This window comes from Oreochromis aureus, linkage group 4 (assembly GCF_013358895.1).
Source record: "Oreochromis aureus strain Israel breed Guangdong linkage group 4, ZZ_aureus, whole genome shotgun sequence".
Lineage (NCBI taxonomy): Eukaryota > Metazoa > Chordata > Actinopteri > Cichliformes > Cichlidae > Oreochromis > Oreochromis aureus.
In genome coordinates, this window is record NC_052945.1 from 33,956,586 (window position 1) to 33,974,474 (window position 17,889).

A 17,889-nucleotide genomic window follows, 5' to 3' on the forward strand; every position below is an offset into this window, starting at 1 on the left:
TTTAAAGTTATAGTTGCTCTTAACAGAACCACGCCAGCTGTTTCTTCCTGCTTCAAGTCTTTATGTTAAACTATTTCATTTTTGACACATCACAGAACATGAATTTTCTGCTGCTAATAGAAGTAATGGGTTTTCCTCCCTTTTCATGTATTTTACTGAACACTTCTCTTGGTTTTCAATATTGGCCAGACAGTTTTACATTAGACCTTTAGCCTCTTTTACTAATGGAAACAAACTAAAGCTAGAGCTTATATAATCATCCTGCTGGTGAACTGGTCACTGAAAATACTCAGAGATCAATGGCTTTAGTAAACTCCACACTCCACACCGAAATTAACTACAACTACAATAAACTCAGTCACCAGGTACAGAGAGAGAACAGAACAGCTGGTTAGTAGCCCAGTGTCATGTCCTTGTCTCAGCTAGTGCCTGTGGGAACCTGGCTTGCCATAAGAGCCTAAGAAACCTTGTAAATTCTCTGGGGATCTGATGCTGGAAAGAGGATGTTGATAAGAGAGGTGAGGAAAGAGGGATGTGGGATAATAGGAACAAAGATGCTAATGAGGAAGGAAAATGAAAGAGGAAAGAAAGGACTGGGGGAGCCAGGGAAAGCAATAATGAGAGATACAAAGAGATAGGCTGTGCTGTTGCTGTGGTGCTCCATGGGGGCAATCAAAGCAAAGACAGAAAGACCGACAGAGACAGGTGTATTGGAACACACCATTGCCAGAGTTGTTGCTGGGTGAACAGTTTTTCTGCTTAGTCGTCTGACGACACTCTTTCATCCAGGGAAAAATCTGCTTGGCCAGGGTTGGGTTGGGCGGCAGTGAAGAGGATGAAGACGATGTGGAAGATGATGTAGAAGAGGAAGAAGTAGATGACTTATTGGTGCCTGATTTAGAGAGTGAGGAGGCCCCAGTACTGCCACCCGGCTGCTGAGCCCCAGTATTACCGTTGCTGGGGTTGGGGGGAAGTGGAGGGGACACTTGGGAGCCAGGGTGGTGCTCAGGTGGCAGACTGGGCCTCATGCAGCTGCCATTCAGCTCCTTGGTCTTGGCTAGCTGCTGCTGCTGGTGGCCACCATTACTGCCCAGTGACTGTAAAGAGCAGGCAGAGCGCTGGTATGAATCCACATCCAGATGGGTAGCCGACTGGAAGACCGGCTGGTGGTGAGATGCTGGGACCGGGGCATCATAGCCCCCAAAGCCGTTGGCAGCTGCTCCTGCTCCCACTGCTGCCCCCTGCACTGGGTAGGATGAGTAGCCACCAAAAAGTGTTGAGGAGTTGTCGTAGTATGTTGTTTTCTGCATCTCTGTGAGAAGTGGTGGCGTCTTCTTGTGCTCCGGTCCTTATTGAGAGCCACTGCCGGAAGACCATTTGGTACCGGGGGTCACGTGACGGTGTCTCTCCAACGGTCCCCTGCAACCTGACCTAAAAGGTTAGGGAGAGACAGAAAAAAATAAATGAGAAAGATAAATCCATCTTCCTTGAATGAAAGGCACCGTGACGTGAATAGAAACCACTGCTTTTCTTTCCACAGCCCCCCTCCCCCTCCCTTTGGAGGCCAGTGCACAGCCTGCAGATGCTCTTCTGATCTCAGTGCACAGCCTTTCTTGTACAAATGCACAGACACACACACACACACACACTACACACACACACACACACACAAAATGTCAATTATTTAATGTTGCAATTTCTGTTTAAATTGTAATTAACTGCAGTTTTTATTACTGCTATAGTTTGTTATTATCAATTGTTAACTGTCTGTAGTTGTAGATTAATGGCTATTATTATTTTATGATTTTTACCAATTATTTTCTGTTTTTATGCAAGGAAAATTACGCAATTTACTTAGATTTGTTTTTAAACAGAATGAATTTAAATCGATTATAATACAATTTTAAGATATGTTGATTCTTCTTCCATACTTGTTCTTCTTCTTCTTCCATACATTCCAGAGATATTCGGGGTTTTTTTATGTTTTCCTAATAAAGAGTTACCCTCAAATGTGTTATTCGGGCTGAACACGACATTTTATGTGTAATGGCGGCAGTGGACACGGCCCATATCTATTTTCCTTTGTGACTGATGTAGATAGTCTATTTCTGTCAACCTCTACTTTCCGCCTGTGATTTACTGTGTTCTCTCTGCTGTTACCTCACTCATCTTCACTCACAGGAATCCAAGCGGAAAGGATTTTTGTTTCACCAGGTTTTTATTTTTTTTGCTGAAAAATAGAATCTATCTATCTATCTATCTATCTATCTATCTATCTATCTATCTATCTATCTATCTATCTATCTATCTATCTATCTATCTATCTATCTATCTATCTATCTTAAACGGAGAAAAAAGTAACAAATATTACTAATGACGAAAAGTATATAAAAGGTGAAGTATAGGTTAGAACTCGGATCTCAGTATACAAGTAGTCCCTGTGATAGTTTTATGTATTTACTTTGTTTGTATTTATTTATTGATTTACCGTGAGGTAAACAGTAAATGGAAACATATTACAAAATGTAACTGCGCTCAACAATGTACGATTTATATTGTTTTTTGCGAAAAAAAAAAAAAAAAAAAAAAAGACAAGAAAGAAAGGAGGCTCCCGGCAGAAACTTCACTAGGCAGTAATCCACGAGGGTTAAGCGGTCAGAATGCTCAGTCACGGCGCCTTTAGTTAAAAAGAGAGGAAGAGAGAAAAAAGAAAAGGAAAAACAGCAGGGTTAGCCTCCACACACTCTATCTTGCGCTCACCGCTGGTGTGGGCCTGTGGCCGCAAAAGGCCGGCTTGACAGACAGGAGAGAGCACCTGGCATTCGTTTCTTTAGTGGAGATAAACTGTCTGACGAGGAGATGAAGCAGCTCTTCCATTACACACAAGCTGAGCAGCGCTAGCACTAGCTACATCTACAACTAGGCCTACTGGGGCATTCCAAGTTAACCTTACCAGTATTTTAGCCTGGTTCCCGGCTCCATATTGCAAGAACGGTTCACTATTATTAGCCATCTCTTTTATTTCGCTTTATATTGTCGAAGATATTTTTGTATTAGTCCTGCTATAGTGGACCTCGTTAAGGAGAAATGTATAAAAAAGGTGCGAAGGTAAGACGATACATTAAAATGACAGATACTAGGCCCGAGCTTCATGAAAGCTGGACCGAAAATAGGATTGTGTGTATCAAAGTCTACTTCATATACTGATGGTTCTGCACACTGTATATATAAAGCACAGGCCTGAATGATATATCGCCAACATAGCTGAAGATACTAGAAGAAGAAATTGGAGATGGTAATGCTATCAGCGTGATAACAACAAAAAACAACAAATTTGTTTTATTGATATCTGTCTTCTACCAGTAAAACCGAGAAATTCCAGTTCACTCACCAATAACTTTATAGATTGGTAAAATTGTGCTAAAATAATATAATTCACTTTTCAACTATTTTAAAAATGTGCCCCCATTTTTTTTCTCTAAATCAAATAGTCCAGCCTTTCTCCGGCTCTCAGCACGTCACACATGTCACCCATTTATCTTTCTAGTAGACAACCTGGAATCCTAATTATTTACTCTAAGGAATAGTCCCAACGAGAGAGGGAGAGGTAGAAAGAGGGGGGGTGGGCATGGGAGTGAGTGTAGGAGGAATATGTTATTAAATCATATTGCTGTTTCGCCATTAAACGGGACAAGTAATGTCTCTGCCCCTGGCTTGTAGTGCTACAGCTTAATACAATCACCAACTTTGCTAGACGCCTGCCTGAATAATCCACTTACACTGACTGAGAAACAGCCACCCAAACAAAAACAACACAGAGAGGGAGATTGGGGGGGGGGGGTAGAGAGGAGGCGGGTCGGCCTTGGTGTCCAGTGTCTGTGTTTTATCCTGGGATATAAAATTACAAATGGCGTCTGCCATGAAGAGCTATGTAGACAGTGAGACAGAGAGAATGCATTAACTTGGACAATCCACGTATTCTTTATCCCATTAACAGAGAGAGAGAGAGAGAGAGAGAGAGAGAGAGAGAGAGACGGAGACCAATTATACAGACTCTAAACGAGAAACAATAAAGGATTGGCCATATCTGAGCTATTGTTGCTATGTTCACGGTCTCATTTTAGACTGAAATCGCTAAAAGCGCCAAATATTCATGTGTGATTAAAATTACACCATCAAAATATTTTAGGAATAATTACAATGCATCCCATATACGCACATGATAATAAAACAGGAGCCTGTGTGGAGGGACACAAATGGAACGAGAAAAGTGCATCCATGACAGAAAAACAGCCGGCCATCGCTCCTAAATATAATTTAAGTGAGGAAGAGGCGTGGAAAGCGTAGTGGAAGAGATGAGAACGGAAAAAGCTGAACAGAAAAGGACAGAGATGGACGGTCGAAAGAAAAAGGGGGGCTGCTTGTGGCGGGTAGCTACGGCAGTTTAAAGCATTGTGAACTCTTCTTGAACCGGGATTGAAGTCATACAGGCCATAAATCACTGAGCCAGCTACTCCGCGTCGCACAGCGAGCAAACACACTATGTATTTCTGGCTTGTTGTTTGAGCTCGCGCATGACCGGCTGGCCTGCTTGCTCGCCGATTATGTTCCTTACCTGCCTTAGCACCGGTGATCCCAGTCCAGTCCGGCACGGACCCAACAGCACCGCATCATAGATTAGTCCTCGCACGCGCTCAGTGGGTAATCAATAATAATAACAGATAATTAAATAACGAATCCGCTCGTTTGGTCGTCCGTTTTGCTCTCCTCTTCCTCCTCCTCCTCCTCCTCCTCTCCTCTCTTCTCTCCGCAAACCCCGCTACTCCTCCGGTGCTGTCTCGAGACTAGCACGGCTGCTCGCGACCACCACCACAACAACACCTCCTGAAGCCCCAGCAGCGGCAGACCGGGCTGCGCGAACAGGACACCTTGTGGCATGAACGACTGGCGGATGAGAGAGTCGGAGGGTTCCAAGGCTATCGGCGGGGGCTCAGTCTGCGGGCAGAATTAACAGACGGGCTCGGTGCAGGCTACAGGCAGGCTAGTTAGGGCACGAGCTGAACGAGCTTACCGGGGAGCATGCCTGCTATCCCCCCGCCTCCCCCCCATCCCCCACCCACCCTCCACCCCAGCGCCAGCGCTGCCTGCACCGCTTCTGGCTGATAACAATGGCCTCAAATTTCTTTCTCTTTTAGCCACTGTCCTTCACACGGTCGGCCAGTTATTCACACAGCCACTGAGGAGTATGTCCGCCACAAAATGTCACTTCATCTTATTTTAGGTAGTTGTCTGTTCTTGGTTTTTATTTCCTTATGGCTCTTCTTCTCTAAGTCTCCCCGAAGCTCATTTTCCCTGGTATTATTCTCGTCTGCCCCTGGTCTGTGCTCCTTGCTTCGGTCTTAGGCAGGCTATAGGTGTGCGCCTTCCACACGGCTAGCAGCAGCACCAGTTTACAGCCTACAGTCTTCTGTGTGGTTGTGGTAGTATCCTAGATATTCTCATTATGCTGGTGAAAACACGCCCCAGTATCAGAGACCCTCACAGGCCCTGTAACGAACGGAATAACCAGATTGACGGCTGGACGGGATGATTCCCTCAATATAAAGTCAGCGTCACTCAAGAATTATGCTAATTGCGCTGGATCTAACCATGCAAGCAGGCAGTAATTTTTGCTCTACAACCAGACATGTAGGTTGTTTTTTCCACGTGTCACCATAACTTTAACTCTAATAAAGTCTTTGACTTAAATGTGCTTTTCACTTCCTGTTATATTGGTTATATATAACCTAAAAGTTTATATTTTCACAAATTGAACTTTTTTGAGGGTATTGAGGCAATACCCTCAATAAACCTATATTTAGGGGTTTGCAGAGAAGTATTTTTTCATGTTTTTAAAATCCCACTTAAAGGCTGTCTGTATGCTACTATAGGCCACGTGGGCATTCTCTAACAAGGCTCAGGTTAACTAGTAACAGTCCAAACAGTGTCACTAACAATGTGTATCATTATTAACCATAAATGATATTTTATGGTCTAGAAAGTCTTGTTGACTGAGTTAACCTGGTATTACATTTAGCTCTAATTGTTTGTTTTTGAAATTATAGAGAGCATCTGTGTACATTAAAGTCTATAGGAGGCAACAAGCAAAAAAAAAAAGAAAAAAAAAATCCAACCCGTGGTGAGGTCAACATATAAAAGTACAAGGTTTATTAAAATTGCTGACCTCATCTGAAAATACCGCTTGGGACATATTATCGACAAATGCAAAGTTTGTGGGGAAACGGCTTAAGCTCCTGGGCCAATTCCATTACTATAGTTTTCTCTTTCTGCAGGATGACTTTGCTATGTGTTTTTGTTTACATCAATCTTACTCTTTTAAACTATGGATAAAATATTAGCATTCATTTAAATGTAAACTTCCTTCATCATAAATAGTTTTTAGGATTTTTTCAGAATATTTTTTTCAATATTTCTGCTGCTGCCTCGCTGCATAAACGTCACTTAAGACGTAAGTAACGGAGGCCAGAGTGAGAGGGACAAGACTAACATAGAAGGTGCACATTACGCTAACATTGTAGCAAAAAAAGACTGTATGTGATCAACTTGGTTTTAAAGCTTCACTAACAGGTCTTTAAAGAAAACATTAAACGAGTCTTGCGTTTTGACTTGAAAGCACCGAGGAGGAAGACGTGCACAGCCCAACAACAAATAATAAGCAAGAGTGAGAAAAAACCCTGAGGGAAAGAGAGAGACCTAAATGGAAATGAAAATATGAGGGGTGTCCTATGATGTTTTAATCCCCCCCCCCACACACACACACACACACACACACACACACACACACACACACACACACACACACACACACACACACACACACACACACACACACACACACATTCCCTTCTCTAACTCTCTCCCGCTCCCCTCTATTTTTATTATTCAGGACGCTACTCCTGTCGTTTATGGCTACGTAAGATTTATGAGTTCTCTCGCACCCAGCAGTGTGTGTGTGTGTGTGTGTAAACAGCCCGACTTTAAAACAGATAGCATTCGCTGTGGGCAGCAGAAATGAGAGGATGAGCTCGGTGTAGGTGGAAGGTGGGAGCCTGAAATGTGTCCCTTTGCAACTTTTCCTTTAAACCAGCCTTTGTGTGGACTGAAGGATCTGCTAACCAACCTCATTACACATTAACCAAACAGCTAATCAGCTACTTTTTTGTCTTTTTTTTTTTTTTTTTTTTTTTTCATGTGTGGGAGAGACGTGCATGTGGAGAAATAAGCAGAACGGATTACACCTATGCAGTGACTTGCAAAAGCAAGCCAGTGCTTGTGGAGGACGGCTGTTTTTCTCGGATGGAAGACTCGCATCGACTCTGCATGTTTCGGATTGAGTCACGGATATTGGGTTTCACAACTAAAACGCGGTGCCTTCCTGAGCCATGGAAATCTTCTTTTCTTTTTCCACTTTTTTTTTCTCCTTTGGGACTATAGATATATAGGCCACTGAGGATGACAGAGGAATTCCCTTTGATTCTGTTTTTCAAACGATTTTTCTATGCAATTTTAATACATTAAAACTCTGTGTTGCTGTAAATGCCAATGTTAAAATATTGTACACAAGTACAGAATGACTGTTTTTCACAGGACTCCAACTGTGAGCTATTTAATTTAGCCGCTGTCACTTTAATTGCTGTATTATGTAAATATAGCAGTATTAATAGGCTATGAACAGTGGTACCATTAATATCATTGCCGCAGTTACAACATGCAGTTTTAATAACTGTCTATCAAATGATGAACTGACCCTCCATGCTTCTGCCTGTAACCCGCGGCCATCATACACTTCCTTTCACACCTCAGGATTATATTACATAAGCACGTGTCATTACACGATATTACATCACTCACAGACGTACACGCGCACACATCCGTAGAATTTCAACATTACAATCACTGGCAACTTCATGAATATTTTCCATATTTATGTAGCTGCATTAATGCTTAAACGATATAAATTAAATTATAGAGAGAATGCTTCTACTATGAATAGACAAATCAGTTCGTGTAGAAATAGTAATACATTCTACACATCAATACAATATTCATAGTATACAGTTTTTTTTTTCAACATATGCAGCGTCCTAATTGTCTAAAAATAATGGAAAAACTACCCTTTATGCCAGGTTGTAAAATCGTCAATGCCTTCTCATCCTATAATTCTATTAGCGCGTGCACAGCACCCATGCACAAACTTCAGACTTCGTTCTTATGCAGGCTGCATCATGACAAATAATGCCAAAAAAAAGTCCGAACTTACCGGAATATTTCCTATTTTCCCCTGATGTTTTAATGGAGGAAAACGGCTTCCAGAAAGCTCCTAAGAACTGAAGTATATTGCGGGAAAAGGGGCATGCAGAGGGAATGGGAAAAAGGTAGGAAAGAGAAAGAAGACATATGCAATGAAACACATCTGGGTAAAATCAGATACAGAGGCGGGTCACCACTTGTACTCGAATCGAATGGTTGGGTCAGCAGCGACCGCTTGACTTCAAACCCTAAATAATTCACAAAAAAACAACAACAACAAAGAACGAGTAAGGATAAAGGTTGTGCTAGAGGGTGTGAGATGTTATTGAGTCTGGTTACCATAATTACACATTTGTCTTGTTTCCCTCAAAATAATTAATTAAATAAATAAAACAAACAAACAAAAAACACACTGATTTAATATTCAATAATGATCTTGCTTATCTCGTCATGCGTACGAAAATGAGTTATGTAGGGAATAGAGGTATGGAATATATAGAATGCATTAGAAATTGTTCATTTGTAGCAATGGCCTAGAATAAATAAACATAGACTTTGTTTAGGTCAGAAGGATTTGCGCAATAAATAAATACATAAATAGCTAAATTGCATACTTAAATCATAATTACCCAACAGAAATAATGCTCCAGTTAGCACACACGAATTAACACAATAAGAGATAAATATATATGAAATCTAAAAACTGCAATCGAAATCGAAAGGCATGCCCCAAGTGCATCAAATGCCTGACTCTTGCTATTAAAAATGATCATCAGAATTTAATGCAGGGTCTCGTTTAAAAACCTCAAAGGTTAAATAAACTTCATAAATATTGAACACATCCCCCCCCCCAAAAAAAAAGTCATAAATTCTGTTAAGCACCAAACGGGGACTTAAGAGAAGCAAAAAATAGGGGGAAAACAGAAAGAGAGAGAGAGAAAGAGGGGCGAACGAAAATGAGAACAGGCCCCATAAAGCGATTAGCTGTTTGATCCACGCGGCCCATAAATAACTCAAGCATCACTGAGTGAGAAAACACTCATTCCGGACAGTCCTGTGGACAGTCTTACTGCCGGGCTGAGGACCCACAGCAAGAGATCACATCTAGCTCTGTCCACAGATAAACACATATCCATCTGCTGCTGTGCGGGTCCGTAAACACTGTATAAAGCTGAACTCAATAATTATATAAGCGCATCACAGGATGAAAAGCGTATTCCATGTTGTTGGCTATTATTATTAAAGTGCTGCAATAAAATCTCAGAGTCGTTCTGCTTCTGCTTCTCCTCCTGACAGCTTCACCCAAACACATAAATCAAACGCAAAGGATCCCCCGACCTCCCCGTACAAGCCTACATCACCACCACTACTACTACCACCAGGCTACTACTGCTCCTGCTGCTATAAAGTTATTTATCGTTTCCATCCAAGAACTCACGCACCGCTCTGGCTACTGTGCATCCCCATTCCAGCTCCTTCAGTCGGGGTCTCCTCAGTGTGCCCCCCTCCCCCTCAGCCCCGGCGGTTACGGTCTGATATTTGCAGCCGCAGAGCAGGCAGGAGTGGACTAGTCTAAAGTTGCCCAGAAAGTGATGCAAGGGCCGACTAGCTTAGCCAGCTAGCCTGTATGCCGAGACAAAGAGAGGAGGCCGCCTCCAGAGCCCCTAGAGCCCCCAAAACAGCTGATGAGCCTTTTTTTTTTTTTTTTTTTTTTAGAGGAAGAGGAGGCTGGGGGAGAGAGGGGGAGTTCTGGCTGCAACCAGGACTCATAATACCACAATATGGATTGAAGCTTTTCTCTGTAAAAGTTTAAAAGGAGCTACAAAGAAGCAGCAGAAAAAGGTGTGCAACAAAGGCTGTTGGCGTATAATTTAACAGAATGTGAAGTGGATATAAACAGCAGGTTCTAGACTCCACGGAGATGGAGACATAGAGGGGGAAAGGAAAGGAGGAGCGCTAAATGAAACAAGTGTGTGATTTTCTCTTTCTCTTTTTAATAAATACAGCAATACTGCAGCATATAGCTGGCTGTAAACATGCATGGATTAGGATAACGAAGGCCTTTGTTTTTCTGAGACTTCATTGCATCCTACAGGTCTACTACTACTTTTTATGAAGATGTATTTTTTTTTAAGGCTGAGAGGGTTTATGGGACCTGATGCTGCTCACTGCTGGGCTTCAAAGTTTCATGGTCTGTAAAAACTTTCATGTGGCTTTCTCCTCTTATCTCTGCCGGGTCTGGTGGTGCCATCACCAGACCAGTCTTGCACCCCACACCTCCCCAAACTTACACACACACACACACAAAGTTTTTTTTTTTTTTCAGAAAACACATGCACACACTGACTCTTTAGAGATACGCGTTTAGTGAGATTAGTTGGACATAAAAAATCTTTTTCTTTTTCTGCTGCAATTTCCTTAGTGCTTGTTTTCCTCTGACCTCGGACATGATTCAAACACAACTTAAACACATCACACCCTGTTATATTTTTTCAATGCTGTGCCTAACAGGAAAAGCTGAAACCTCTAGCTTAAGCACTCACACAGTGACATATTGGGTAACAGCTTTCTAAAAGTGACCTTTGACCCTGGAGCACCAATGGATAAGCTCTGCAATGATCAACTAACTGGTCACAACTAGAATTCCAGTTTCTGCTTTGAACACTTTGACTCAGACTCTGATAACCTTTAGCACTCAGCTTTATTTTAAGTTGCAAGCATGAGCAGTCGAGGCAGACTCAATAAGTCCGTAGACTTTTAAAGTATAGGTCTTCAATCCACAGCAGTTATTGAAACAGCACATCCATACTGACACTGGCATATGGACATATTAAATAGGATTTGTTAATTTATTTTAGTTGGAATGTCATTGATAATATGCCTGCAACCCACCTGTTTCTATAATTATTCAAACTAGCTTGATATTAATCTATTTAACCACATCGCAATGATTTTTTTCCTTTGTCAGTGTTTGGTTTCAGATGTGAGGTTTTAAATAATCTCTGTCTATGATGTCAGATAAATATAGCTGGCTGTTCAAATGAAGTCCACATCATTTGAATAGTAGCTTAGTACACGCTTGTCTGCAATTGCTGCTAGACGCCTGCTGGTAAGTCTTTTGTGGAGCTTTCCATGATGAGGTACCTAAGAACTTTAAAACAATCTGACCTTACCTTAAACAAGCTATCTGCTGAGCACATCCCCCATGTGCATCCACTTTCTGGATTTGACATCATGTGCAACATCAATGGGCTTCTGGCCACTTGCATTCTTTTCAAATGATCACAGTGGTTAGCATTTTATTTAGATAGAAAATTGTGTCACAGAAGAGAAGCTGTTAGTTCATGCTTTCTAAGATGAAAATATTAACATCAGAATTTTTGCATTATGACGTCACATTAAATCATGATGATTTACTGTTTGCCGGAATTAATTTATATCTGATTTTTTTCCATGTTTGCTCATTTTACTCTAAAAGATTCAAAGTTCAAAACATTATTTCCACAGTAAACCCAAAATTAGCCAGTGTTTAAATTTCACACATGCTTTGTTGAATAAAAATGAATAAAAATACATTTTATCACAATGACACACACCTCTCTTTAGAATAGATGGAATACCTGTTACTCTATCACTTTGGGATACTTCCATGTCACTTTTGGTCGATAAGGACACCCACTGCCATCACCACCACCTTCCTCAGAAATCAGTCAATGTCCATACTCTTTGTGTCCAAAAAAGACTTTTTCATCAAGTCTGTTTGCAGAGTTTCTTCAAGTGTAATGAGCTCGAACAGCCATGCAGCAGTGATACCAACATCACAGACACAACAACAAACCTAGCAAGGCAACACATTTCATCTCCTCCCCTCTTGCAGATGACATGCCACTTTCAACACCATTTTTCAGAGGGCAGATATGCACCAGGGAAAGAAACAGAGAGAGAGAGAGAGAGAGAGAGAGAGAGAGAGAGAGAGAAGTCTTACATGTTCATCTGCTTCCAGTTTGTTTAACTAAGGAGTGGGTCTCAGAGGGGGTGAAAGGACTTTTGGTTTGTTTCCCATATTCCATTCTAAATTTAATACAAGAACAAAATGCCTGAAAGGTTAAATTAACCAAATTCAAACAATTCAAGTGCATGAACAAGCATTTTTTTTAAACATCTCAGCCAAGGAGCATGTTTGTGTAACTTTACTATGTGGAAAATTACTAATTCATATCTTTGGTGTTGTTGTTTTATTAGTAAGGCTTACCATCACGAGCTACTAATGTCTGTTGCTGTAGACACATAACTGAGGCATTACACTCTTCCTGTGTACAAAAGACCTGTTTGAACTCTAATTAAACCACGTGCTTCTGCTGAAGCTGCTTTCTGCTTCATGGCCCCTCAAACTCAAACAGGGATTATGCACAAACATCCAACAACAAGAGCTGAGCCTAACAAGTTCTTACATCCCTTATACCCTTTCATTGTATGATTTTTTTCTTTCCTACACTTAGCTCCTTGTCTATCATTTTAGTCCAGTGTTACTCTCTTCTACTGCTCCAGGCAGGGTCGCACAACTTCCCAAAGAACTAACCCCATTTCCCTAACAGTCCTAAATCAGAAACTCATACCATCAACGCCTTCCTTTGACACTGAGTTAATCTTTATCAGAGATGCTAATCTTTGACCTCAAAGTAAAAGAAAGCCCTGACACTAGGAGAAGGAAAGAAGGGGGGGTCTTGGGGTTTACTAGAAGGTATGATGTGGGGGTCGAATTGTTCTTTCTGCTCCTGGGCCATGAAAAGTGCCAAGCTCACCAAGCCTGTCAGGCATAGGTTGGACAGGGATGGATGTGACCTCCCATGCACGTGTGTGTGTGTGTCTGTTAGGGGGGGCAGGTAGTATTCACGAAGTGAATGGTCAGCAAGTTACATTTTTACCTAAATGTGTAATATTGAAGGCAGCACGGTGGCACGGTGGTTAGCACTGTTGCCGCACAGCAAGAAGGTCCTGAGTTCAATTCCACCATCAGGCCGGGGTCTTTCTGTGTGGAGTTTGCATGTTCTCCCCGTGTTTGCGTGGGTTCCCTCCGGGTACTCCGGCTTCCTCCCACCGTCCAAAGACATGCAACTTGTGGGGATAGGTTAATTGGATAATTCAAATTGCCACTAGGTGTGAGTGCGAATAGTTGTCTGTCCCTGTGTGTTGGCCCTGCGACAGACTGGCGACCTGTCCAGGGTGTACCCCGCCTCTCGCCCTATGAGAGCTGGGATAGGCTCCAGCGCCCCCCGCGACCCTGAAAAGGATAAGCGGAAGCGAATGGATGGTGTAATATTGAACAAAAGCTCATCACAATAGGAAAAAGCTGGCAGTTAATGATACAGTCAGCAATGTCTCGAAAAACTTCCAAGATTTACCAAATATTTTTTTTTCAATGTAAGATTTCATGTATACCTATAAATATTAAATTGCTCTTAACAGTACGTAGACTGTAGGTACGGGGGAATAACACCTGGCAGTTATAAAGCAATTACACTGTAAATGTTACTCATAGGGGAGGAAAGGACATACATTACTACTAGTGGTGCGGGCTACTGAGCATATTAAACTCCACTTCTTACATTGTAATTAAGCATTACTTTTAGATGTGTAGACTTCCTGACCTTTATTTCAATTCATAATCAAACACCATATAATATAAATGCTGCATATTAAAATGAAATTGTTTATCTGTAAATATTACATTCAAATTTAATAGATTTCAAAAGTGACCTAAAATTTGAGTCAGTCTGTAATTTTTAACATTTTCATTTTGACTCATACGTCTAATAGGGGGAACCTGGTTATATTTAATTTTTAATATTTCTTTATTCACATCTAAGACAGATGCATAGATGGTGATTATATTGGTCAGTACTGTGCACTGCTGAAACCTGTTACAGGTAGTGACATGCAGGTTTGGTCTGATGCTGGGCTTCTCTCTGAGGAATGTTTCAGGTGGAACAAATGTCAATAACTGCAAAAAATATATACAAGACCCACCAGTTAAATAGTGATGGGTGGGTGGTGGGCGGGGAGAATGGTGGTAGTGGGATTACACAGTCCGTTCTTTCTGGATCATATGCTGAAGACCAAAAATATCGACATCACAGAGTTGTGTACCTCATCAATATTTAACTCACTTTGACATAGATTATTTATTAATGCAGAATAGAATGCTGCCACTTGTAGAGTTCCATTAGATTTGGTGTATTATTATGGATTAGAGGAGAATAAACACAAGGTCTCGTCTGACCATGTTTTTTGTAGAATTTGTCATTGTGGCTGCCTGTTGGTTAAAAACAATCATTTTCTGCATTTGAGAGTTAGTCCATGTAGGGACAGGAGCATTCAGTGATATGTGTCTATAGTAATTTGGGGTTTGGCAGGGCTTTCAAAATGGATTTTCCTAAGTTGTTATTATATAGCTCTGAGGCCTCATTACACTGAATGTTGAACAACTTCCACCACTATAAAAGGTCTGCATCCATTTCCTGACAACATGGTCCTCTTATGACACAAGATTCAGAAAAAGAAGCCAGTGATAATCGGGCCACTTGGCCTAGCAGCAGACAGTAGTGTGTTACAGCGGGAGAAAGCGGCTCTATGGATCCCAGCCAGACCTGTCAGCCTTTATACACAGCAACAGTGTTAGTTGTACTTGCCCCTACTATTTTACTGTGATTGGTATTCTGCCCATACTTTGTCAGTGATACACGAGGAAATCGATTAAATCGCAGCTTTGTTACACTTGCTGTGGGTTTTTCATAACTTTTAAATCTCTATACCCGGAACTTAGCAAAATACTTCAAGGTAAGTCCAGAGGATCTAACCACTATTACACGAGATGGCATAAGCAACTCAGATTTAGCCTGGAAGATACAGGGTGGGAGTATTTGATATTTTCAGCATTTTAGAATATGGCCGTTTTTAAACTTGATTAAAATCATATATCAGTTGACATTAGATGTAAAAATACACAAGAACAAACAAGCTAGGTTTTTAGAAATAACTGATTTCTTAGAAACAACAGAAGACAGCACTTTCCTTTTTTGCTTTCCAGACTGGTGGATGTGAGCTCTCAGGAATAGCTCTTCTTATAGTTACCAAACCTTTAAGTGCTTATCTTTAATCATAATAATAATAATAATAACAATAATAATAATAATAATAATAATAATAATAATAATAATAATAATAATAATAACAATAATAATAATAATAGCATAGTATAGTAGTGGGCTGTTTTCCTTGGATGACTGCAGTTATGTGTGTTGAGACATTTCTACGTTATTATATCTACAGTTCATAAATAATATGGAGACTACATAAATGAATAAAGCCACAGTTTTGACTCTGAAATCTTGTTCTTTCACAATAAATGTGTTAAGGGGTTCAAGATCTGATGGCTGCATGGTAAATCTATATTTAATGCACTTTTTATGGACCTTAATTTCTCACCTCAGCCATTGTATAATTTGATTGTGATCCAGTTTTGCTTATGGTGTTTTCATATCCTTGTGATCACCCAATAAATGGACCTACGTCTTGGTGTAAGGAGGAGAAAGGCAACGCATTAGACCGAATAATTTCTGTTTGTAGTTATTTTACAATAGTTGCACTTGTAATTCGACGTATTGATAACCACTTCGTTTAAAATTGGTTAGAGCTAAAATCTGTTTTGTAGGGCCAAAGGGTGAGATGGGGGTTGATTTTTTGAGTAAGCAATCGTCACACTATCCCAAATTTCGTCGTGGCTAGCATGCATCTTCCTTCTTTATACATAGCAGCCATGTCCCTATTTGCAGAGACTCATTCTCTCTGTCCCACGCACACATGCTAACACGCACATACTAACACCTCACTTAGTCTAGCAGGTATACTGCTTTCCAAATGTGGGGCGAGTGAGCAGGGAGGCTGAGAAAGTAAGAGACAGAGTTCGCCCTATTTTCTGTTACCAATTCGGATGCATCTGTCTTCAGTTGCCTACACGCACGCGCGCACGCGGGCAAAGAAAAAATGTGTTGGCTAGCAATAGAGCTTGCACGCGGTTTCACCCCATGGATGCCTGTGCGAGTTTGAGAGAGACCGCGGTCACACAACAGATAATTAATGACATGTCAAGCGGTGGAGTGTGTGGAATGGGGACGCCTCGGGAATAAGCACGGGGACACTGAGCAAGAAGCAACCCGACAGACCTTACCTGCGCTCTTGGCGTGTCTTTCCAGATGGATATCCTCCTGGTGTTCGGTTTTTTTCCTGGGTGCAGTCTGTTTTGGACACGGACGGACACACTAGCTGCAGTTACGATGACCACTGAATCCTCTCCGAAAGGCTTGGGCGTATTTTTTTTTTTAAATTAGTTGTACTTAAATACAAGCAGTCGCTCCTAGAGGTTGGAGTCCAAAATGGCACTAAAACGTTATTTATGCCAATTAAAGCCGACGTTTAAACTGCACCGTTACCTGTTATTATAGCACTGGTGAGCTCATTATGGCGCTTCTGTGACACGGCGTAAAGGAGACGCCAAGCGTTTGCACGACCGGTTTGGGAAAAGACATAAATCTGGAGCGGCTGCTATAAATCTCCAGCAGTCAAGCCTACCTACAGCAAGCACGCTGACGGAGCCTGCTTGGTCTGGGGCTCGCGGTGCTACTTTACCCTAAACGACACACCGCGTGCACGCGCTCACCCCCTCCGCCTTATGCTGCAAAACTCCCCTTGTAGCGGGCTGGTACGTTCCTGGTCAAAGCCAGATCCAGGGCTCACGTTTGTCTGTTCTGTCGTCCGAGTTGACACTGTCCACCGGACTAACGTTTGGGAGAGTGCTGAGCGCCGGTGGGCCTCTTTCTGAGCTGGACTTCAGAATAAAAACGGATATAGCTTTCCTGGATTGAGGGTGACGCTGTATTCCCTGGGCTGCTTTTCGCTGTTCCTTCCCCTTCTCTTTCGTTTAACTAAAAAGAGGGTCGCGCAGTCCTTCTCTGCCCTTCTCTATCTTCGTCTTTGTGAAAGCTAACTAAATCCAAATCCACCAGGGCTCTGCTTTTTTTCTTTTATTATTATTATTATTATTATTATTATTATTATTATTATTATTATTATTATTATTATTATTATTATTATTATTATTATTATTATTATTATTTTCTCCTGTGCTACTACTAGCAATGAGTAACCTTGGTTACCTAAAACCTCTTCAGACCAAAGCAATCTACGTTTAAGCCTAAAACACGTATCTTCAGGAGCGTCGTAACTGCTTCTTTGGTTACGGCTGGAATATAGTCTCTTCTTTCGGCGGTCCCTGCTTTTCTGGACAGGCGGCTTGACACCGTGAACTGTTCCTGAAGCACTTTGCGGTCTGACAACCTAGACAACCTGGGGAATCTGGGAGGGAGAAAAGGGAGTTCTGGTTTTGTTCCTGTCCAATAGGGGAGTGTGGTTAAGGTGCACCAGAAGGGTTAGCGAGGTTCACCGTAACCTGCCTGTTCATCCTGTCTGTGCAAAGGCCAGATGTTGGTTATTACATGGCTTCAAACTGCGCGAGATCAGAGG

General features: G+C 41.6%; 2 protein-coding genes across 9 annotated transcripts in view; both read right to left on the reverse strand.

Moving 5' to 3' along the window:
* hoxb1a (homeobox B1a) overlaps positions 1 to 17,889 on the reverse strand; it is a 116,496-nt gene that overhangs the window by 41,097 nt on the left and 57,510 nt on the right. The gene's annotated exons all lie outside the window — the stretch shown is intronic.
* hoxb3a (homeobox B3a) overlaps positions 1 to 17,889 on the reverse strand; it is a 58,494-nt gene that overhangs the window by 5,712 nt on the left and 34,893 nt on the right. For 4 of the 8 annotated variants that reach the window (XM_039611100.1, XM_039611099.1, XM_039611098.1 and 1 more), the window contains 2 exons: positions 8,321 to 8,387; positions 722 to 1,431 (listed from right to left, as the gene is read on the reverse strand). In XM_039611100.1, the coding sequence (XP_039467034.1) occupies positions 722 to 1,310 (589 nt within the window). In that variant the 5' untranslated portion in view covers positions 1,311 to 1,431; positions 8,321 to 8,387. Of the gene's footprint in view, positions 1 to 721; positions 1,432 to 4,615; positions 5,088 to 8,320; positions 8,388 to 16,537; positions 17,398 to 17,889 lie in introns of those variants that run through there. The other 4 variants (XM_039611103.1, XM_039611104.1, XM_039611101.1 and 1 more) reach the window with 3 other exon arrangements.